This window comes from Chelonia mydas, chromosome 3 (assembly GCF_015237465.2).
Source record: "Chelonia mydas isolate rCheMyd1 chromosome 3, rCheMyd1.pri.v2, whole genome shotgun sequence".
NCBI classification, from domain to species: domain Eukaryota; kingdom Metazoa; phylum Chordata; order Testudines; family Cheloniidae; genus Chelonia; species Chelonia mydas.
In genome coordinates, this window is record NC_057851.1 from 73,326,261 (window position 1) to 73,351,542 (window position 25,282).

At 43.0% G+C, this 25,282-nt stretch overlaps 1 protein-coding gene across 4 annotated transcripts in view; it reads right to left on the minus strand.

Annotated features, from left to right (window-relative positions):
* Positions 1-6,211: 6,211 nt before the first annotated feature.
* MCHR2 (melanin concentrating hormone receptor 2) overlaps positions 6,212-25,282 on the minus strand; it is an 80,664-nt gene continuing 61,593 nt past the window's right edge. For all 4 annotated transcript variants that reach the window (XM_027828645.3, XM_043542698.1, XM_043542699.1 and 1 more), the window contains 3 exons: positions 10,689-10,883; positions 9,553-9,672; positions 6,212-7,126 (listed from right to left, as the gene is read on the minus strand). In XM_027828645.3, coding sequence (XP_027684446.2) covers positions 6,802-7,126; positions 9,553-9,672; positions 10,689-10,883 — 640 coding nt within the window. In that variant the 3' untranslated portion in view covers positions 6,212-6,801. The remainder of the gene's footprint in view (positions 7,127-9,552; positions 9,673-10,688; positions 10,884-25,282) is intronic.

A 25,282-nucleotide genomic window follows, 5' to 3' on the forward strand; every position in this document is an offset into this window, starting at 1 on the left:
TTTGACTGGGGGAGAGAGTAAGGGACCCCAGCCCCAGCCATTGCTGCTGCGGACACCACCACCTTAGAGGGGTCCTTTCACACGTGGGTGCACGTGCCCCCCCCCCGGGTTGTCCACCCCACAGCCTGCCCCTTTTGTTGGGTATTTTCAGAGGAGGGAATTTTTGGTGACACTCGGGCGTGGCGCCAGGTAACTTGAGGGGGTGGCAGACCTTGAGAGTTGATGAAGCCCCCTCGCTCTGGACCATCAGGTAACTCGGAAGGGTGGAAGACCATGAGAGTCGAGGAAGCCCCCCGCTCTGGGCCCCGGCAAGCTTGAACACTTCCCTCCCCTGAAGCTAATGAGAAAACAATTGTGATTGGTTGCTGTGTTACACATTGCATATGCTGTTGTTTTGTTTTGTAAGTGTGTTATGCAAATAAAAAAAATTACTCTCCTAAAAAAAAAAAATTACTCTCCTATAGCCATCTGGCCCAACCTTGTCACACCATCAAGTTCAGAACTTTACAAGCTTTCATAAAAGACCTTACCTGACATTTATAATCTGATATATATATATATATACACACAAACACACAGACAAGCAGTTGATCAATTGCTTATTCTTTGGGGTTCAGACCCTCTGTTCTTCCCTTGAAATGTCTGGACCCTAACTGTTAAAAACATTTTTGCATATTGTAACAATTTTAATATTAAACCATAACTTCAGATAACTTGATACTTGGCAACTAACTGGGCAACAATGTAGACAAGGCAGGGAAGGGTAGTGTGAAGCAGGGAGAAGAAGAAGGGGGGTGGGGTGGAGTCAAGAGATGGGAGGAAGAGAAGTGGAAGGAAGTCTAGACCAGCCACTGGGCCCTTGGGATTCCTTAGTTAAATGTTTCTAAAAATGGAGCCTCAGATTTCTTCAGACTTGTACAGTTCATCCCTGTGGTTGAAAGTGACCCTTTCTTTTGTCACTAGGTCAGAGGGTTCAGGGTACCATCATTCTATTCTGTGCATTGGTTTACTTTTCCACCATGATAAAATCATTTGCTTCGTGACCATGGCTGCTCTCAGAAACCCTGAACGCTGTGTTGATGAGAGGCCCAAATTCATGAGTAAATATCCTAATTTGCAGTTCTCGACCAATGTTTGACTGTCTAAGCCCCGAATCATTTTAATTCTTGTGTCAACTTCTTTCCACATGTTTAACTATAGTATATACTCACAATTCGAGTGGAAGTTTGCCCTTATTTTTAAGACAGCGCTAGCATGTATCTGAAGGAACAGCTTTAATCGTAAGCAGTCGGTGGTGTGTCCAGTACAGTCTTAATACATTTTTGTTGTTACACCTAAATTTATAGAAGTATGTTTTGCATTACATAATATAATTCATCACTGTGGAGTCTTTAAGGAATGCTGCAGCTCTTAATCTCAGGAGTTAATAATACTGTATCTTCAAGACTCAGAGTCCTTTCTCACCAGAAAGGCAGACATGGGTGACATGAGTCTCTGGAGTTTGTGGAACTGTAAAATTGACAAGAATTTTAGCCAACAGCTGATGTAAGTAACGCAGTGTCTACACACAGACACTGCGTCACCCTACCTACACCAACCTAAGCCCTATGCCTCTCGTGGAGATGGAGTTATTATGACTGTGTAGTAGGGCACTTGTACCTGCGGGAGCAATGCTGTAGTGTGTACACTGACATAGGTAGATATAAGCTGCCTTACGTCAACCTAACTCTGGAGTGTAGATCAAGCCTAAGTTAGTAGGGGAGGCTCTCTTATTGGCTGAAGAGCCTCATTAAAGTCATCTGTAGTTATGATGGGGACATATGTATCTCTATGAAGCTCAGCAAAGAATATATAATAAGTCTCAGTCTTATCCATATTGAATCCATATATGTTAGCCAGGATCATTTCAGACTGATTTACAGTGGTTCTGAGTATGAGAAATCTACCCTAAGTATCAAAGATAACAGCAATAATATTTACTGTGAGTTTTCTGTGGAACAGCACAGAGCCTCCTCTAGATTTTGAGGTGTGACAGCAGACAGAGCTCTACCAACCCAGTCCTGTTCCAACTTGTGAGACTCTTCTACAGTTAAATGAGTTTACTATATAAATGCTATGGTAACAATGGCCTTTTTCAGCCAGGCCTAAACTTTCTTACATAGAACCCCATGTGTAGGGACAGAGGGTCCCAGACACCTAACGTAGTTAGTCTAATAACCTAGCAGAGAGCACAACTACAGCCAGACCTCCAAGGAGCTGTGAAGTGGTGGAAAGTGTGAGATGAGGCACTGCTGGGGATGTTCTCCTCCCCATCTGTTGGGACCACACGGTACCGGTAGGACCAACACACTTGTTGGATTATGAAGGTCAGGAGGAAAGAAGGGGAGACAAGGAGGTTTGGGGAGACAGTGGTGGATGGGGAACAGACACAAAAGGGAACCACATAGAACATATCAGAAAGAAAAGAACAACCTAAATTATAACTATAAAGTAAAAATGTATGTGCTTGAACCAGTGCCATCCATTACTAGGCACCGAACGGAACACTAACTAAATGTGTGTGTGTGTGTGTGTGTGTATGTAATATTTATTTTTCGGGGGATAGTGTGGGGTAGGCAGCATGTCATTGCTCTCCCAGGTACTTTCCAAATCCTTAAATGGGTACAAAAATATTATAAATGGCAACCCCCCATGGGCACATCCCCAACAAATTGGGCATAGAATATTTGCAGTTTATATTCCATGAAGTAGCATGCATCCTTCGGGTAGTTCTGAGAGTCTCTGAGATTGTGTAGGATGCATGGTCTCAGCAGGCTTCTGGATCAGGGATCTTCTTTGTCTTATGATTACAGGTATGTCTTGTAATGTCAGAGTTTCTACACAGGGGGAATTTTCTGCTGGAGTTTCCTTTCCCGCTATTTCAAACCATTTTCAAATAATGAATCCAAAAACTATTACCCTAATCTTAAATGCATCCAGGTAAAGCAACATCCCCAGATGCATAGTTTGCATCCTGAACATATATGAAGGTTGCATTATGTGTGCCCTTGCAGCAAGATAAGTAGGTAAGGAAGAACAATTGAGGGTAGCTACCTTTATTGCTGTCTCTAGGTCCATGCTGCAGATATCCACAAATGATGGAATGGCACAGTCTAAGTCAGATGGGATCTTCTTCTGTTCTCAGGGTTCCCAACAATATGCAGTTGGCTCTGACTCTCAGCTGGTCACTGTAGTATGTATGTGATTTTGACTTAGGGAGGGGAAAGGGTGGTCACCCAGTGGTGGATGCAGGAGAAGGATGGTGGATTTCCCAGAGAAGTTGGGAGCTCACTGTGTCATGTTCCATGGCCCCCACGTGAATACAAAAAATGTCACTTAAACCTTAATAATAATTTATATTTCCTCAGCTAGTGTACATTTGTCCAATATTAGTACAATGATTAAAACTAAAATATATAGTCTGACCACCACATGTACACCGCTACACCACATGTAGTTTGATTAAATTTTGAATATTCAGAACAAACTATTTCAGCTGTACATCCTACAGATTCTGGTTGTGCAGAACTCCTCTAGAAACATTTAAATTTGCTACTTTGTATGCCTTTTCATGAAACTTCACTGATGGGAAATCAGTGGGAGTGTGCTGGTTAGACGGCTGTTGGTGTTGACTGCATTGTTTTGCTCTGAAAATCCTCCCGAGCCTGTGGTCTTTCTTTTAGTGATTCTGATAGATGCTGATCATCGGCGCAGGAAAACAAAGACACTACTGCTCTACACAGCCTGGCCCAGTACAGCATAGGCAGTTGCAGTGCACACTTACTTTATTAGTTCATCAGGGTGACAACCCAGTGCTGAAGGGAACTACTTCTAATGGTGAGAACATTTCATTCTCTGTGATCATTCATCCTTGCACTTCCTGCTGAGATCACCACCAAGGATGTCAGTTACATTTATGATTGTTTTGTGAGTACTTGTCCCCAGGGAACTGGACCAAGCCATTTCACACAGACACCTTCCCATCCCCCCAACACCTGTAAGATAATGGTGACTTTCAGACTCCATTGAGCTGGGCTGAATTTGGATGGATGACTTGAGGCCCTGATGCAGCAAAGCCCTTGACCACATTCTCACATGCCGTCCCTGGGACTACCTGCATACTTACAATTCAGTGTGTACTTAAGTGCTTTTGCTGAATGGGGGCTATAGCGGGGAACTGCTCCACATCTCCTCCCATTACCAACTCCTGAGCTCTCCAATTTCCCGCTTAAAAGCACCCAATAACCTGTCACCTACTGCTTGGCAATAACTTAGTCTGGGCAGTGACATCACTGTTGGCATCATAATGAATATAACTTTATAGACGTCATGTGCTATGAAGATCTAGAGTGTTGCTATTTACTTCAATGGGAATAGGATCAGGTCCTTAATGCCTCTGAGTGCATACCGCACAACAAGTCTAATAAGAGCTTGATTTTATTTTTGCCAGTTGAGCATCTTGGAAACTTTCAGGCGGAACATTCTAATTTAACCATCAAAGTTTCTCTCTAAACCTATTACCATAACTTTGAATAAAACAAAGTACTTGCAGTGCAGAGCTATACGGAGCTGCAGTATAGTGTTAATAGATCCTAACAGAAGGAGCTGTGTTTTAATTACAGTGTTTTGTACACATTTAGAAAGCAAATTATTTGAAGCCAGAGCTATAGTCAATACCTGCAGTGCTAACGAAATTTTAAATAAATGTCTTCTTCAAGGAAGTATTCTGAAATTATAATCTCCTTGGAAAAATTACATCAAAATTATTTATCACTGGTGGGAAATACCCATATAACCCATTGGTGGGTGCGTTTTACAGGCCCCACTCTGTGCCAGTTGCCAGAGGATATGAGCTGTTACAGCCCCCAGCTAAGGGGGTTTGCCTCTTTAGCTCAAGCTCTAACAGCTCATGATTTTTAACTCTGGAGGTGTCTGATTCAATTCCCAGTGTGTTGGCCAAGAAGGTGGCTGTCTCACGTACACCCCCCACACCCCTGCGTGCACACATACAAGTACACACGCACAGAGTTTCAGTTTGACTACAGTAACAAAAGTAATTACCTTGCCTGTTACAATTTACCCCTGTAGACATGGACAGATTCTTCCTTCAGATCCATATATTCCCTCTTCAAAGTTACTTCAGCTGGAAGTAATACAAAATTTCCTACTGGACCTTCAGAGTAATTTAAAAGTAAATAGGGTTGTAAAAATCCCCCCCCCCAGATAATTAGGCTAGTTTCACTGCTTATTTCAGTAAAATGGAATACTTTAGATAAATCCAGAAGCTCTGGGTGGTTAACAAAGAAATACAAATTTAAAAATTGTTTTATTCCTTTATTAATTTTTATTAATGTAGAATTTTCCACTAAATAAAGGAATAAACATTTACTCTGCACAAATGTACTTGATATATATCAATTTGACTTTTGAGCTACTGAAATTAGAACAATGGGGCCTGGAAAAAAGGTAGGAAAAATGATGAATTGTAAACTATTTTAAGTAATGTGAGCCCTGGCACCCAGGGCTGAAGACCTTGGGCTTTGGTCCCAGGCCCCAGCAAGTCTAAGCAAGTCCTGGAGACCCCATTAAAAGGAGGTTGCGACTCACTTTTGGATCCTGACCAACAGTTTGAGAACCGATGTCCTAGAGCAATGTTCTATTGATCAAGCATGGCTTTGTTTTCAGTATTACCAAGGTAAAAATTAAATATTTTTCTTTTAGCCAAGTTGTGTAAACATGGTCCCAATGCACTGCTTATTCAGACAAAACTCTCATTGATTTCAATACTTCAGTGGATGTTTTGCTAATTTGATCAGGCCCCACAGTATTGTTTTACTATATTATGGTGATCTTACGGAAATCAAACAGCTAAGATGCTGGCAACATTCGGAAATGTCAGGCCCAGTTCTTCCCCTATTGAAGTGAATGGATTTTTTGTCATTGACTCTAGCAGGAGCAGATTTTAGCTCTTTAGGGAGTGAGTACTCTTCTTAAGGCCATCTTGGAAGTGGTGGTTTTGAAAACAAGAAACAATGATCCCGGAAACACACAGCTCTTTGTCAAAACATATGTTTATTATTTTCAGATGTACATTTAATATAAATATTAGTGCACTTATTTCATCATTTGTAAGCACATGTACAAAGCTGAATTTGAAAGCATTACCCTCCTTCCTCTCCAAGTTCCTTCTGCTTTGTCTCTCCCCTGTCTCTTAATAGCTGCAGGAGTGGGCACCCAAGGGGAGATGATTGTCGAAAAGCAATAGCTGCTAGTGCTGCTTTCAGACGGGTTGGAAGTTAGTACTTTTTGGCTTGTTATAAGTAACTGACCCATCACGTGCATGACATCGCACATAATGTCATGGACATGATGGGTTAGTCGGTCATAGCAATGTCAGTTCTTGAATACTTGTCTGAACATACCAGCCACAGACAGTCCTTTTATCCTGTAACTGCCAGTGAACTGCACATTTTTAGAAGCTCACTTTGGTCTTTATGCTTGTAGTATTCACCATTAAGGAGACAACTGGACAATAACAAAGAATACTTTTGAACAGCATCCTTCCACCACGTACCCTAATTTCCAAATAGTGGGCCTGATTCCTCTCTCCCCCTAGCTTTACACTGATGTAAGTCCATTGACAATGATGAAGTCACTCCTGAGTTACAGTAGTATAAGTGAGAAGGGAATGAGGCCAAGTCAGTTTAACCATAAAAATAGACCTATATGTAATACATTACTCTCATTGAATAGCCCCTCCTTTTAAAAGCTTGACCTCAGTGTGTTTTCAATATTGTTAACTTCACGTTCTGTCATCTTGAGCTTGACATTGGTGCACCGAGGCAGACGCTTCCGAAAGTTCCCGCTAAGTAGTATGTAAAGGAAAGGGTTAATGCCGCTGCTGGCGTAGCTGAGGCAGATGGAGAAGTAATAGCTCACATAGAATGCCAGTGATGGCTGAGAAATCTGAAGATTCACGAGCTGTATCACATGGTATGGGGCAGCACTTACAACAAATACACCGACCAGCACCAGCACCATCTTGGTCAGTCTCATGACCCTTCGTCTTGGGATACTGGTATTGTAACTGCAACACAAATGTGAAGATTGGTAACTGTTAAATGAAGATAATATAAAGGAAAGCACAGATCAGTGAAGACAGTGTATTTTGGGCAAAATTTAGTCCTGACAGAAGCAGACACAACACAACTGAAATAAAAATGAAGTTCCTGGGAATTGTGTCTGCTTCAGTCAGGGCTCAATATGGTCTTATGGGTTCATTAGTATAGGTGGCACTGAAAGGATTTTTTTTAATAGGCCTGATTGATGGCAATTTGCTATCATTTAGAATATTGTGAACAAATATCTGCCCCTTCAGCATTGGAACTGTGCAGATTGGGGCCCACAATGACTTCTGACTGCATTGTTTGAACTGGGGCAGAAATAAAGGGCACAAGATCATGGCTGGCCCTTATGTGGTCCTAAAGAGGTTGATAGGAATGATGCAAGGAAACTTCTCCCTACCATGCAAGGGTTGGCTATTTTTGAAGAACCTATGCACACTATTCCCTCTCTGCAGCCGCTGGAATGCAAGACACCACAAATGGAGTGGAGAAGAATACGGAAGAAGAATCCTCTGCAATAGATGGTGGTGCCTGCCATGTATGCCATGTATACAAGGGATCTTGAGGAGAGATATGACTAGGGCTGGTTGAAGATTTTCTATTGAAATTGCTCTTTTTAAATGTACAATTGTGTTTTTGACTAAACAAATTTTTCATTAAAAGCATCTGCTTTCTGTGGAAAATTTGAAAAACGGAATGCCCCAAAACTGTAATATTTTGTCCAAAAACCAAAATATTTTGATTTGGCAATGCTGCTGCAAAGCCTCATGGATATTGTAGTTTGGTGGTCTCCTGTCCCCCTTCTCTTCTATGGGCTGGCTCCTTGGCCAGACTACATCTTCCATCCTTCATCATGTAGTGGAAAAATTAACCACGCGTTGTGTTTGGATCAGAACAAGCCTGAGGCTCCTTTACTGATTACAAGCGCGGGGGAAAAGGGGGTGGTAATGGCTCTCAGTAGCTGCCCTCCAATGCAAAGCACACACAGCTTTTTAAAGCTTAAAACCACAGACAAATTACACATACTTCTGTATTAATTACCTTATTTGGAATACATTGCAAAATTAACATTTGTCAAAAGCAAAAACAAGTGTCTCCCCAACTAGGCCCCTCCTGTTAGTCACTGTCTGTTCTTTTGCAGTCAGTGACCTTTCTAACACAACTGTTATGGTTATATATTTCATAAGCGTGACTATTGCAAATTTGTTCTGCCTGGGGACTTTTCCATCCTGCCCCTTATGCACAGAAAACCATTGTTCCTTTTGGGGACTTTCCACTGTGGCTTCTCCTACCCCTTGATACACATAAGCAAGCAGGATCTCAGTATATGGCCTGCAGGCAAGCTTGACCAAAGTCAGGGCCTTGACCTGAGTTTATGTCCCGTTATTTTTCCCTCACAATCATGAACAAGGATTCTCATGATACACCACCTCTTCTCTCTAAGAGAGAAGATCATGGTGCATTCTGGGAGATGTAGTTTGACCAGGTTGCCTGGCCTATAAAGGAGAATGGTAGCTTGAGAAACCTGAGCTACTACTCCCATAAGGCACCCACAGCATTTCCAAATGGAAATGTTCTGGCCAAAATATTTCAGGTTTTGACCAACATTTTTTTTAATATTTGAATTTCTGCCAAAAATTGAAATTTTCAATGGAAAATTTTAGTTTTTAATTTTCATTTCTGAACTTCCTATTCCTCCACCCCCACCTCCACCCCAGTTTTCAACTTACTCTAATCAAGAATTTGGTCCTCGCTATCAGGAGTTCTAACTCAGTCAGCACCTGAAATCATTTCATTTTTAAAAAAACTGCTTCAACCAAAAGACAAAACCACACCAATTTCCCATCACATTTTGGAGAAATAATTCTTTTTTGAGATAAAAAACTGTATGCACAATTGCAGCCAGGAACCTATTTCTTTTGGCTTATGTTATAAGCCCCTAAAATAGGGGTTTGCAATGGAAATACTGACACAGCTCAGTGCTGGAATAGCAGGGGACAAAGCTCAGTACAGATATAACTGGGTGAAATATAATGGCCTGTGTTATAAAGGAGGTTAGACAAAATGATCTCATGCCTTTAGGGGTTTAAACTCAATGTATATGTATAAGCCTTAATTCATTATGTTTTAAAAGAGTTTCTATTAATAATTCTGTCACATAGCTTCATGAGACAGCATTCGTATCTGAGAAGGTTTTTGCCCACCAAACCAAACCTAATTATGGGCCTGAGACTACAAGGTGCTGTGTGTCTGGTCTGAGGTGCTGAATACCCTCAGCTCCTACTGACATCATGGGAGTGAAGGGTATACAGCGCCTTTCAGGACTCGGCCCCCTGCGAACAAGTTCTTCCCACCCCTAGTAGCATATCTGAAATATAAAATACTTTACCATCCTGCTTTCTTGTTTTGCTGATACATCTCCCATGTGTAACATAAAATCAATATATAGCAAATGAATATCAGCGGTAATGGAAAAAAGAAAGTTGTTATAGTCAGATAAAGCGTGTACCTGGAAAACAAAATGCAGAGAGAACAGACAACGTGTTTACATAATGCATATAAATAACCTCAGAAATGGAAAAAAAATATATACAACATTTTTCAGAAAGTGGCCTCTGATTTTGGGTGTCCTAGGACCTCACTTTTGGAACCTCAGCTGAAGTCAAGAGGAGCTGTGAGTGTTCAGCACTTCTGAGAATAAACTCCCAAAACACTCAAGCTAGGGCTTCAAAAACTGAGGCACACAAAATCAGAGGCCTCTTTTGAACAATTTGGCTGTGATTTAATTATAGGACAAGATATGTAGTGTACAGTTAGTGGCTCATGTACTCTGGGTATCATTCTGAAAGAACATGAAACATACAAATATGAACTCAGTAGAGTATCAACATTTTCGAAAGTGCTCAGGGTTGACCTAACTCGGCTGTCATTGAAGTCAATGGTAAAATTTCCATTGATTTCTTGTATCATTAGTTCCTAGCATTATTATGAATGCCAAGCACATCTGAAAGTCCCAACCTTCATTTATTTTTCTTCTCAAATGACAATTCTATAAATAAGGCAGAAATCTGGGCAGGGCCTGATGCTGGAGGGCCATGTGTGTGTTTTGGAGAATGTAGGTTAATTTTTTCATGGGCCATAGCCTCAAACAAGCATAGCCTGCCTGGACAGACAGTGCACTGAGAGATCTCTATATGGAAGAGAAGGTACCTCATTCCAGCCAGAGACTCAGCACTCCAGGCCATATCCTCAGCTGCTGCACACCAGTGTAGCTCCATTGCATTCAGTTGTGCTGAGGCCATCAATATTGGTAATAATATCTAGGACTACTTTAGTGGAGATAGCACTCTGAACTGCCAAGCAGGAGACCAAAGTTCGGCTCATTCTTCTGTTCCCTCACGTCACTGAAAGGAATGCTGCAGACAAAATGGGCCTGGACCTCAGCTGGTGTGAATCAGAACTGAAGTCAGTGGAGCGACTCTTTCACCAACTGAGGGCCTGGCACTTGTAGTTTTAGAACCTTACCAAAGTACATCATCAGGTGACGTTAGATCGAAAGCACAACTCTCCAAGCCATCTTTGAATTTGATTACTTTTGAGTAGACCCACACAGGAAACACCAGGATCAGGGAAGCTGCCCACAGGCATATATTAACTCGAATAGCCTTGGATCTTGTTCTCAGGCTAGTGAGGCGAAATGGTTGTACAAGAGCCAAGTACCTGCAAAAACAGGTAACAGAACAATATAATGGAAAAATAAAATGAATGAGGAAGTTTATATATATGTCCCTAAAGTAATAAATAAAATATCCAGTGCCAAAAGTGAAAGCTGTTTTTTTAAAAGTCATATAATGCTACAAACAGGAGGAAAAAGCACTTTGAATCTGCAGTTTATTCAAGCAGTTCTCTGAACAGTCCACAACTGCAGTTATGAATCATTACATCTTTGTTGCCACCACTATTTTATAATTGCAACAAATCTTACACAAAGTGTGTCAAGTAAGGTGTCAATAGAAAAGTTATGATTTGCTGACTATGATTATGCTATCTGCATTCATGTATCATTTTGGTATTTGAAGTTCTGAGTATTGACTTTATACCTGGATTTCAAATGTTTGCTCCTGTGATAACATCCACAAGGTATTTAGCCTGCACATCTTTATTAGGATATAGATATTCAGGCCTGTCTGCAAAGGTCTATACTTTAAGAATTTAGGTATATGTTTATCACTTAGCTATAGAGGTATGAAAGAAAGAATCAAAATCACTGTCTGACTGTATAAGGCCTTTTCTCACTGTGACAATCTGAGGCCCTGTTCTTAGGCTAAGGCCTCCAGCTAAGTAGCAGAGGCAGCCATAAGCTGGGAAGTGAATGGTCACATCCTTACATTCCAAACTAGTCACACTGAAATATGGTGCTATTGGGCTGTTAGGAATACAATCCTGTCCTGATAATGCCGATCACCTTCAGAGAAAAGAAAGTGCCTAGAAGATGTAAAAGGAAACTTACTTTGATAGCATCCTGTCTGGCAAGAACTCACTTATCAATAGCTGGGATGTGAAATCCTCATTTCTTTGTTGTTCTATCACTGTAGTCCCCATTTCCCTATTGTTTGTCTGTATAATCTCTGTCTGGTTCTGTGACTGTTTCTGTCTGCTGTATAATTAATTTTGCTGGGTGTAAACTAATTAAGGTGGTTGGATATAATTGGTTAAATAATCGTGTTACATTAGGTTAGGATTGGTTAGTTAAATTTCAGTAAAATGATTGGTTAAGGTATAGCTAAGCAGAACTCAAGTTTTACTATATAGTCTGCAGTCAATCAGGAAGTAAGGGGGTGAATGGGAACAGGGAATTTGGGTGGGTGAATTGGAATCATGTTTTGCTAAGTGGGGGGGAATGGGAACAGGGAATGGGAACAGGGACACAGGTAAGGTTCTGTGAATGGGGACACTAAAGAAGGAAATTGGAATTATTGCTTGCTGGAAGTTCACCCCAATAATCATCAAATTGTTTGCACCTTTAGACTTCGGGTATTGTTGCTCTCTGTTCATGCGAGAAGGACCAGGGAAGTAAGTGGGTGAAGGAATAAGCCCCCTAACAATCTTGAAGGGACTATTCAATAAAATGGCCCATCAAAGAACACTTAACTCACAATGGAAGACGCCTATCTATACTTAATGGACTTTCCTGTGAACTTTCTAGCTGGAGTATGGGTAATGGTTTCTGCTTTGACTAAACCATATCAAGCATGGACATGTGACTTTCCCATGTGACTCCAAACACCATCTTGTTACCTGCAATTTTCCACAGTGAGAACAATGGGATTCCCTCCACATGGCAGAAGCTATACAAAAAGCTCCATTTGGCCTCTTTCCTCCTCAAACCTCTGGACCATGAACTTCTACTAAAAATGGGAGCATTCTAACCAAGGGACTGAGGACCTTCCAAGTATTTGGAAACAACTAGAGACTTAACAAGCCAGCAGTTTATTCCATTACTGCTACAAGCCTGATCCAAGAACTTTGCAATTATTACATGTATTTGATTCCTTTAACGAATTTTAACTCTCACCTTTCTTTTTATAAATAAATCTTTAGATTTTAGATACTAAAGGATTGGCAACAGCGTGATTGGGTAAGATCTAAGTTATATATTTCCCTGGGTATGGGGCTTGTCCTTTGGGATCAGAAGAACTCTTTTGTTTGATGAAATTGTTTTTAAATAACCACTCATCAGTAAGTCTAGTGTTTTTTGTGGTGATATAAGGACTGGAATGCCTAAAGGAGATAGCTTTTCTGACTTCTTTTTAGCCAGTGTGGTGAAACAGATGTTTACTTTTGTTGCTGGTTTGGTATATCTTATGAGAGAATAATCACCAGTTTTGGGGTGAGTCTGCCCTATTTCTCAGCAGTTTATCCTGAACTTGGTATTCTCAGTTGTGACCCACAAAGGCACGGTTACAACCACATCCTTTAACTGCTTGTGATGGGGGCTTTTAGTAAATTATGGTACTGGAAGAAGTCAGTTTCAGGACTCATCCTAAAAGGAGTACACAAAAAGAAGACTTTAGACTGAATTATTTCCTAGAAGGGGATGGGGATATAACAGTGTACCTAAGACTTTTTTTTCAACATAATTAAAGGCCAATCTGACATATTTGAGTAATAGGATCCCTCAAATCTGCTGTAGTTGTATCTGTAGAATTTAAAAGATTTACTATCACTACTGCCAAAGAAATAGATGCTGAACTGTTCAGAGAGTTCACTAACTCACAAGTAAACCTACAGCTGTCCACAGTTTATAAATGCTACAATATAAATTCAATTGAAATTTCATGACCTACATATTTTGTAAAGCTCAAAGTGGATTAAAGTTGTCTCTTCTTGAGCTAAAATCCAGAAGATTAAATGAAACAATTTATATGGCAGAAATGTAACATTTAAATGTTTACTCAGGAATGTATAAGATAGACACTTAAGTACATTGCATTTGACATCCTTTTTCATTCCAGTTAAGGTCAGATCTTGAGGGTGATAATGCTATTACTAACATCGCAGCTGGGTTAACCTGTAAATAATTTCTTAGGGGAGAATGGTGCCAGGTATTTTGGAATCTATGCAGGGAAATTCCATTTTCTCGGTGAAAACAATTAAGGTTAAGTTCTACTTTTCTGTCTGCATCTTTCCACACTGCAGTGGCAGAGTCCGAGAAATGTGGGGCAGACCATGAATAGGGCCAAAATGCACAGAGTACAAATCAGAGTATGGTCTCCAAAGATGGTGTAAAGCTTCCACACGCACTGCCCTGGAATCTGGTGCTGCTTTTTGCATGTCTTCCTCATTAGAATCATAGAATCATGATTCTATGTGCTTCATTAGAGAAGCCTGAGAAGTACTGTAATATATACTGGCTTGTCACAGTCACAAGGGGATGTAAACATAGCTAAGGGTCAGTTTGGTACAATTACATCCCAACCAATCTACCCTCCGTTCCCTGCTGTTTATGTTGCAGGGAAAGTGTATGGTGTACAAACCTCTATGGTGGCTCTGTCATTAGAATCACACAACAGAATCACCCTTGCACTGACATGATTCTCACTGTGCTGGTCAAAAAGTGTGTGCATTCACAAAATGCAGGTAGTGCAGTGCAAAGCAGCCACACTGCATCTGAGGAAACAGTCCATTGTTTTGTCAATTAAAAAAGCTGGGTTTGGTATAATTCCTTAGAGTTCCCATTTCTAGTTGGGTTCAGCTGTGTTACAGAGGTGATATCTTTGCTGTAAGTCAGGAAAAGGGAACCTCTGGTTTCCTTACCCTTTACCAACTGACTTATCAAGGAGAACTAATGATGGCATCGAAGGAGGCTGTATTTCCCACTAGTGGCTGTAGAGTAGTGCTTTAGGGCAACTGGCTAGAATGGGAAGGTGATGAAGGCAATGGGGCAGTCTCAGAGCTCTCTGCATGCCTTGCAAAAACAGCAAGTAATTAAAATATTTGATTTCCAAACCTAGGAAATGTGCTGGAAAACTGGAAAACTGCAGAGGAAACACAACGACTTTATGCAATAAACATTCTTTATCTGAAAACTAGTATCTCTGACATGGGACCCTTTGACCCTTTGACCGCACTCCCATGCCTGTTGTTCATTAGTTGTCCCCCGTAATTATTTGGTTTTCCAGGTCCTGTGGACCCCGCCCCCTTACGCTGCAGGGGGATCCTTTAGCAGTGGGTGGGCTTTTCCAGGTCCTGTGGACCCCCCTCTTAGGCTGGGGGAGGATCATTAGCAGTGGATCCCAATAAGGCTACTCTACTGTACCCAACTGGCCTGGGTCTATCACATTATATAGAGCTTTTCATTAGTAGATCTCAGTGCTTCCCCTCAGCTCCTGCTTCTCGTTGGCTGGAGTGGTAAGAACTTACCCTCACTGTTTCAATCTACTATAAGCACTGAATATATGAAATTGTTGGGCAGCAGGTTTAAAAGAAATAAAAGGAAGTTCTTCTTCACACAGCGCACAGTCAACCTGTGGAACTCCTTGACTGAGAAGGTTGTGAAGGCTAGGACTATAACAGGGTTTAAAAGAGAACTGGATACATTCATGGAGTCCATTAATGGCTATTAGCCAGGATGGGTAAGGAATGGTGTCCCTAGCCTCTGTTTGTCAGAGGGTGGAGATGGATGGCAGGAGAGAGATCACTTGATCATTACCTGTTAGGTTCACTCCCTCTGGGGCACCTGGCATTGGCTACTGTCGGTACACAGGATACTGGGCTGGATGGACCTTTGGTCTGACCCAGTATGGCCATTCTTATGTGCTTATGTTCTATATGACTACAAAAAGACCAGTAATATTCTCTTCTATTCACATTACTGTATTTCACATAGAACTGTATAGCATAATATACCACAGTTGCCATCAGTCATTGGATCAAAGTGTTGTCTAGATCAAAGCTATCAAGTAGTCAGTACTTGCATTTATTTGTATTTGTGATCATATATTTCTTAAGTTTGTTAGGTGCCTGAGAATCATTAACAGGGCTGAAACAAGGCAAGACCTGTCATATAATGGAGCGGTGCTTCCCACTTCATAGCCAAGGTTGGAAATAACTTTCTGTTATGCCTGGTTTTCTGACTTCTGCATTGCTCAAATTTTCCCCAGAGAAGCCAGACCCCCTTGATATTTTACATGCTGCCTCTAAACCCTGGGTAGAATTTTTCTGGGACATTTGTAAAAGAACAGGTAAGGAGTTGTAAAGATATGGGAATTTCAAAAAGTGCCCATTTCCTTTTTTGGAAAATGTTTCTGTACTTTAATGACAGTGTATTCAAAATGCATCTACCCTGAAATGTATCTGTACTATAAAGTGTATCAAAATTGTGTAACTTTTCGGGACCCATCATAGCTGCAAAATGGTTTGGCCAAGAAACTGCAGATTTGTTTTATGTTGTGGGCTTCGTTGAAGAGAGGAGCAATTTAGTGTTTTCTTGGGACCTTTTCTCCCAAGTACCATTTACTGGCATGCTTAGTGCAGACCACCATTGAATGTTCACCAGCATTCATACTCTCCTCTTTCAACAAACTACTGTAAAGCAACCCAAGTTCATATATTTTAATATTACTAAGATATCACCCTCCACCTGTCCTTCAAAACACTCAAGATATACAGCACATGCTTCATTCTATTTTCTTCATATTTTCTTGTACTCTGTCAATGATAGTCTTTAGCTTTTTAACTCTTTGGGTCATGTTACCTGTCAGCTCTCTGTGTTCTTGGGGAACCAGAGCTCAGTACCCAGCCTGTCTGACACATGAAAGACCTCCCCCCACCCCGCCACAGCCTCTGCTTGAACCAAAGAGGGTCAGAAGAAAGACTTTCAAAAAGCAATGAAAAGGCAGTGGAAGACACACCTAAATGGCTCTGGACAAGGGTGACAGGATTAAGGAAACTCCCTTTGCCTCATTTGCATCAAAGATGGGACAGGGAGGCATCTCCATTAGCATACAGAATGGAGAACAGAGATGCCAAGGCAAGAACCGCAATGAACTCTGGGACCAGAAAAGCAGGAAAGCACTGCATGATGTGGAATCTCTGCTTCAAATGTTAATGAACCCACACCTGCACACACCTAGCTCAGTAGTTATCAGAGCAATTCTAATAATTATGTATTGGTATCCAAAATATTGAAGCTGCCTAACTGCATTGTGAGCTCCCTGGAAGGAACACTGCCCATAGCCAGGTATGATCAGTTCCTACTGTCTAGCCTGAACAAAACAACTTTGGTATACTCCCTTGAGCCATCAGTTTACCCATAAACAAATCTAGTGTAACCCCTTGAACCATTGCTCTTTCCCTACAAAACCCATGCTCAAATAAGTGCTCTGATGCCTGGATCTAAAATCTGCATCAGTTCCATTGGGACTTCATCTTCTCCTGATTGATTGTGCTGGGGGCTCTGCCTGTCTCCAGCACTCCGGACCCTCAGCTACCACCACCACCACCTCAGAACCCCGATTAATTCAAGCTTTACGGAGTGGTGAGAACCTAATTCTCTCGCTCTCTCTCTAGCAATACTCCTTGTACCTAAGCAAAAGATCCCTGCAGCGCCCAAAAATCCTGTGGGGTTTTCTCATCAAGTGGGTTACTACCAGAACAATTGTAATGTGAAAGTGGGAATAGGGATGTGATGAACCTGGGGCATATGAGGGTGGCAGATTCAAAGTGTTGCTCAACCCAGCCTGCTCAGGCGTACTCTATTCCAGTGCAGTGCCCATGGCATATGAGGGTGACAGCTTGGAAGTGCTGTTTGACCGAGCCTGCTAAGTCCAGGACATATAAAGGGTCAGCTTGGGAGTGCTGATTAACCCGGTCCTCTCAGACACGCTCTGTTAATGTGTGTGTGTGTGTGTTCATCTGATTCTGGGGCTGGAAGAACCCAGCCCTGGGGAACCTAGGCCCTGCAGGATAGCTCCATTGGGAGGGAACTTGCAGAAGGGAGAAGTAGAGCTCCATATGAGAACACAAGTGACACAAGCAGTATATTGATAGAATTACAGAACTCCATCCCCCCACAACCCCAGAAGAGTAACCCTAATAAATGACAGGTTTCAGAGTGGTAGCCGTGTTAGTCTGTATCAGCAAAAAGAACGAGGAGTACTTGTGGCACCTTAAAGACTAACACATTTATTTGAGCAGAAGCTTTCGTGGGCTAAAACCCACTTCATCGGATGCATGCAGTGGAAAATACAGTAGGAAGATATATATACACACAGAGAACATGAAAAAATGGGTGTTGCCATACCAGCTATAATGATAGTAATCAGTTAAGGTGAGCTATTATCAGCAGGAGAAAAAAAAACCCTTTTGACAGGCCAGTCCTTGCTTACAGACAGCTCCCCAACCTGAAGCAAATACTCACCAGCAACCACACACCACACAGCAAAAACACTAACCCAGGAACCTATCCTTGCAGGAAAGCCCATTGCCAATTCTGTCCACATATCTATTCAGGGGACACCATCATAGGGCCTAATCACATCAGCCACACTATCAGAGGCTTGTTCACCTGCACATCTACTAATGTGATATATGCCATCATGTGCCAGCAATGCCCCTCTGCCATGTACATTGGCCAAACTGGACAGTCTCTACATAAAAGAATAAATGGACACAAATCAGACGTCAAGAATTATAACATTCAAAAACCAGTCGGAGAACACTTCAATCTCCCTGGTCACTTGATTACAGACCTAAAAGTCACAATACTACACCAAAAAACTTCAAAAACAGACTCCAACAAGAAACTGCTGAATTGGAATTAATCTGCAAACTGGACACCATTAAATTAAGCTTGAATAAAGACTGGGAGTGGATGGGTCATTACACAAAGTAAAGCTATTTCCCCATGCTTATTTTCCCCCCTTACTCACACCTTGTCAACTGTTGGAAATGGGCCATCCTGATTATCACTACAAAAGGTTTTTTTTCTCCTGCTGATAATAGCTCATCTTAACTGATTACTTTCGTTATAGCTGGTATGGCAACACCCATTTTTTCATGTTCCCTGTGTATATATATATCTTCCTACTGTATCTTCCACTGCATGCATCCGATGAAGTGGGTTTTAGCCCACGAAAGCTTATGCTCAAATAAATGTGTTAGTCTCTAAGGTGCCACAAGTACTCCTTGTTCTTTTTCCTAATAAATGAGCATACCCCAAAGAAATGGGCAAATCTGGTAACAAATTGCTGGAGGAACACGGGCAGCATGTGACCCTAATCATGTGGCACTTGTTAAGTAGTTGCTCCGGAGTGGGAAAACTGAGGAACAGACCTGAGCAAACTCTCTCTTTCTTTTTCAGACCAAGCTTCTTTAGCGAGGTCCCTCTCTCATAGAATATTTGGTAACGACCTGTAATGTTTAAGTTAAGAATTGTGCTTAGAATAACTGTGGGACTGTGCAGTAAGGAGTTAAGAGTTACTTTTACTTTAAAAGTAAAGATTTTATAGCAATACTGTGACTGCGTGAAAGGGCTTTTGGTAGAGATAAGGGAAATAGAGATGGCTGAAAAAAAACCCTTGGCTGTTCTCTTGAGACAGGAGAAAAGCAATAGGTTAGAGAGATGGCTAATGAAGAAGGGGAAACGCCCCTGAGAAAGGGGGTGTTTTAAAGGTGAGAATCCCCTGGTTGAAGTGAGTCTGAATAATATTGCACAACCATTATGCCATGGGGTAGCGCAAAGGATGCCGCTGCTGCATGAGCATTATTTTATGCACATCTGGACATGGCTGAAATGGTAAAGGGAAGGCAGGAACTGGAGATGGAGAAAAGCAGTTACACCAGCATTTGAACTGTGAGACAGCCGGGTGTGAATTTATAGCAGAAAAGCTGAAAATGGTGACCCTACTTAGAAATATGCAAGAGGAGAGAGACAAATCAGCAAAAAGACTACCTCAGAGTCCATACAGGCTATCACATTTGTGAATAATGGTCCTCACTCTGCCAGTCGCCCTCCCAATTATAATCCCATACCTCCCACAACCCTGGGCAGTGCTGACCCAAGGAGACCCTTAGGAACGTGATTTGGAAGGAGCTGGTGAACTTGGGGGAGGATATGGGAATATATGATCATCAGCACCTCAGCATCCTGATCAATGCTTTGTCTTGGGTCATGAGGAGAACAGAGTTAATGCAGGGAGCCCCCCCTCAACCCACTGCCCTGGTACGGACTGCGTCCCCCATGCCCACTACCTGTCAAAACCAGATCCCTGCTCCCTCTTTTGAGTGGAGGCTCTCGAGGGAGTAGGCCGATCTTCAGTGCAACATATTGGGGAGACCTACTGTGAGGGCTACAGTGGGGAACCCAGGGATATTAGCCCAATTGCTAGTGGACACTGGAGCATCAGTAAACGTTCTAAGTCCCCGGTAGATCTCTGGAAGGAGACCCACTGCTAAACAGATTCAGCTCAGCGGGTATGGGGGAGAAATCCAAGAAGCTTTGATCTGGCAGGATGTTCCCTTGCAAATTGACAGACTACAGGGGAAAGTAGAATGCTGTGCTCATGAGGGAAATGAGAAGGGAATCCTAGGTGTTCCTTTCCTCTGAACATTTCAGCTAACTGTGGATCTAGCTAATGGTGAGTTATGGAGGTTAGAAGGGCGGGGGGAGAGGTGCAGAAATCTCTGCTGTGCATTGTTGTGCTGCTAAAAAGGCACCCACAGCCACCCTAACCTCCATTAATGATGCATGGGTAAAAGAATTTCCCAGGGGATGAACGAAAAATAAAGATGAGTGTTGAAAAATAGATGCTGAAGTTTTGATTGAGGGAAAAGATCCCCCTGCTCAAAGGCAATATAAATTCTCAGCTGCAGCAGAGGAAGGCATTAAAAATACTGTAGACTGTCTTTTGGAACAAGGGGTGCTCGTGCCTATGCAAAGTATCTGCAATTCACCAGTATGGCCAGTCCTTAAGGTGGATGGTGTCACTTACAGAATGACAATAGACTTGCATGCATTAAATGCAGCCACCCCTGAAGCAGCCCCTGTAGTAGCTGAAGACAATGAAATCGTAGCAGTGGTAACTCAAAATGGTTCTGTGTGATCGATTTGGCTAATGCTTTCATGGCTATACCCCTCCATCCTTCATGTTGGTATAAGTTTGCTTTTACCTATAGGGGACAACAGTATGCCTTCAGCTGGACTCCCCAAGGTTTCCATTCTTCCCCTAGTATTTGTCATGCCCACGTCACTAAAATGTGGAACCATTTGCGCCCTGACCACCACTCACACGTAATTTCAGATGTGGATGACATCCTAATACATACCCTCACTTTGGAAATAGGGAAATCACCAGGGAGGTGTTGACTATAGTGTAGGAAACCGGATTTAAGGTAAATAGAGAAAAGGCTCAGTTAGTACAGCAACAAGTGAAATACCTGGGTGTGTGAATTGGGGACGATGGCCGGACTCCCAATCAACAAAGGGTAGAAATGATAGGAAAGCTACCTGCTCCTACTAATACGCACTCCCTATGAGCTCTCTTGGGAACTTTTAATTTCTCCAGGGAGCTCGTTGAAATGTTCTCTGACAAAGCCAAGCCTCTGTACCAATTACTAAAAAAAAAACAGGATTTGGGAATGGGGAGCAGACCAACAGACTGCCCTGGCCACCTTGAAACAAGGTTTGGCTAAGGCTCCTGCCCTGGCTTATCCTGACCCTGCCCTGCTCTTTGTAATTCAATTGGCCTCCTCAGAAACAAGCATCTGAGCTACTGTTAACCAGAGGCAATGCGACAAGCTCAGAGTCATGGCATATGCCTCCAGGCTCCTGGATCAAACAGAGCAAGGCTTTACCCACTGTGAAAAAGAGTGTCTTGTGTCAGTCTGGAGCCTCACTCACTGGGAATTTATTATTGGAGGGTCGAAGGTCATTGTTCAGACGGTGCATTCCTCACTCAGGTACATCGTATTGGGGAAAATACAGGATGGCCAGATCTCTAACCCCAGCGTTGCTCAAGAGACTCTCACCCTAGTAAACCAAGGAATCAAGTTTAAAAAAGAACAAGTCATTTCATCAGCCCCGTTTTGGGCTAATTATAGAAGGAGAGGAGCATACCTGCCTCCTTCCCCTTGTAAAACACCTTGAATGTCCAGTCAAGGGAGGCCTGAGGCTTGCAGATGCTAAACAGAAGGGGTTTGCAGATGGCTCAAGTTTCTACCTTATGGATCTTCCCCGAACAAGGTATAGAGACATCTGCATAAATGACGGAGAGATGCTCCAAGGACCAGCTCGCCTCCATTCTGTCCAAGCAGCCGAGGTGGAGGCAGTTAGAGCTGTTCTAGCTTATGAATCCCGGGACACTTCGGTTACTATTTACACTGACTCTGACTGGACAGCCAGAGCAATCACGGTGTGTCTCCCCCTTTGGTTGAATAGAGAAATGACAGCCGCAAATGGGTGCTCCATTTCTCATTCAGACAAATGGAGACAGATAGCAAATCTGATCAAGGAAAGAACTGAAGACACCTGGGTGACTCACACAAAGGGGCTTCAGAAAAATCACTCAGAAGCAGCACACTGGAGCAACAGAGCTGATGCCTTAGCCAAAGCTGCTGCTTCTAGTAACCACACTAGAGACACAGACCAGGTAGAACAAATAGAGGCAGTAACTACCAGGGGAAAAACTTTAGACAAAGGAACAGATACCTTGGACTTAAGTACCCTTCAAGGTGGGGGATATAGAAATGGTCCTTAGCCAAGATAGGGAAAGATCCCACAGGAAAATACAGGATTGAGCAGGTTGGAAATGTCTGGTGGGCAGTGGATGCAGGTGGTCAAAGGCACTGGTAGTCCCCAGCCAGGTATGGGGGGACCTGATTTAATTTGTGCATCAGCAAGGGCATGGAGGAAAACAGGATACTTTAAATAAGGTTAAAGATATAGGGTGGTGATCAGACATGAAAGCGGATATAGATCAGTGTTGCGATAATTATCTGCAGTGTGTCATGGTTAATGCTGATTGTCAGGTTCAAAAAAATGCATTGGGATACCAAAGAATAGAGGGTCCCTGGTCCCAGATTCAGATAGATTACATAGACCAGTGGTTCTCAACTCTGGTCCACCGCTTGTTCAAGGAAAGTCCCTGGCGCGCCAGGCCTGTTTGTTTACCTGCCGCATCCGCAGGTTCTGCTGATCGCGGCTCCCACTGGCCACGGTTTGCCACTCCAGGCCAATGGGGGCTGCTGGAAGGGCAGCCAGCACATCCCTCAGCCCACGCTGCTTCCTGCAGCCTCCATTGGCCTGGAGCGGTGAACTGCAGCCAGTGGGAGCTGCGATCGGCCAAAACTGTGGATGTGGCAGGTAAACAAACCAGCCCGGAGTGCCGGGGCTTTCCCTGAACAAGTGGTGGACCAGAGTTGAGAACCACTGACACAGGCTGTGTAGTGGGGCAGCTGCCCCACTCTGGTGTGAAAGGAGTTAAAACAAGCCAGAGACGCTGCACAGAGCCCCAGCCAATCCTGGAAGGGCTTATTGGGAGCCAATCAAGTGGAGGCTTGAAAGCAGCCAATCAGGGCCAGGCTGAGCCCTATAAGAAGGCTGTAGGGCAGAGAGGTGCAGTCTCTCCCTAGAGGGTAAAGGGAGAAGAACTGGCTCTTAGAGAGAAACACCTAAGATAGGGTCAGGTCAGCAGAGGCTGGGAGAGCTCTAGGCTGATGACTGCCAGACTGGGGCTCTGACCCAAAGGGGCAGAGAAGGTGCTGGGGCAACAGGGAATTGGCCCAGGGAAGCAAGCAGTAGAGGAGAGTTGGAGGAGGGGAGTAGGTGGCTGTTGCTAGAGCATCTCTGGTTTAAGGCCCAGAGTGGTGGATGGGCCACCCCCTACCCTTTTCCCCTCCACTTGCCAGTGATGAGTGGCTAAGCCAGACTGCAGTTTGTCCAGAAGGTGCTGGTGCCCTGGAAGGTGGGGAGAGCCAGCAGAGCGGGCACAGCCAGAGGGCAATGTCCAGAAGTGCATGCCATGGTCTGGGAGTGATATGCATTCAACTGGGAGGACGGTGGAGACTCAGAGTAACGGTGGGCAAGACACCACTCGTGAAGGTGCACCTCTGAAAGAGCTAATTCCCTAACCAACCAGCAGGAGGTGCTGCTGTGGTGAGTCTGCACCCTGTTAGAGGCCCTTTACCCACCAGCAGTAGAGGGAATAAATACTGTAGATCCCTTCTCCAAATGGGTGGAAGCCATCCCTACTAAAACCAACACTGCCTTGGTCACAGCTAAGCAGCTCTTTAACATAGTTTTCTCAAGAATGGAAATTCAGAGAGTAATTGATTCATCCCATCAATGGGGGGAATTGTTACCTATCAGCTCTGTGTTCTTGGGGAGCCAGGGTGCAGTATCCAGCCTGTCTGACTCACAAAAGACCTTCCTGCCTTTCCCCCAGCCTCTGCTTGAACCAAAGCTGATCAGAAGAAAGACTTACTGTGATAAATGAAGGGGTGGGAGGGTAGCTCCCTTTTATGGACACCCAGCGAGAGAGTTAGCTATAAAATCCCTCTTGGTAGCTGTTAGCTACTTGTTTTACCTGTAAAGGGTTAAGGAAGCCCATAGGTAAAAGGAAGGGAGTGGGCACCTGACCAAAAGAGTCAAAAGGAGGGCTTTTTAAATTGGGGGGAAAAAACTTTCCCTTTGTCCCTCTGTCTGCTCTCCAGAGAGAGGAGACAGAGCAAAAACAGGGCTGAAGCTATGCTGTAAAAAGCTGTGGACCAGGTATGAAAATCACCAGATGATACCTAAAAACTACTCAATTTGAAACCCCAGATATGTAAGTAGATCAGGAAATGTCTAGAAAGATGCAATTAGGTTTATCTCTTTTATTTCTGTAAGGCTTGTGGACTCCTCTGTGCTAACCCCCAAATGCTTTTGTTTTGCTTGTAACTATTAAATTGGACTTCAAGTAAATGATTCTTGATGCTTAATTATATTTGCTCTTTTTAAATCTAGCAATATCCTAAGTTCCAGATGTGTTTCCTTTCTTTTTGTTTTAAATAAAATTTACCTTTTTTAAGTACAGGTTTGGGATTTTGTGTCCTAAGAGGTTTGTGCATATGTTTAATTAACTGATGGCAACAGCTGATTTCCTTTGTTTTCTTTCTCAGCTCTTCCCTGGGGTGAGGGGGCTGAAAGGGCTTGAGGATGCGCCTTCCTGCGTCAAAAGGGGTTTTCTGCACTTGGATGGTGGCAGTATCTACCCATCCAAGGTCAGAGAAAAGCTGTAACCTTGGGAGTTTAATTCCAGCCTGAAGTGGCCAGAATCCTTGTGGGCCCCCACCTTCTACACTTGAAGTGCCAGAGTGGGGAATCAGCCATGACGCTTACAAAAAGCAATAAAAAGGCAGTGGAAGACACACCTAAACCTCTCCGGACAAGGGTGACAGGATTAAGGAAACTCCCCAGCCTCATTTGCATCAAAGATGGGACAGGGAGGCATCTCCATTAGCATACAGAATGGAGAACAGAGATTCCAAGGAAGAACCACACTGAACTCTGGGACCAGAAAAGCAGGGAAGCACTGCATGATGGGGAATTGCTGCTCCAGATGTTAATGAACCCATACCTG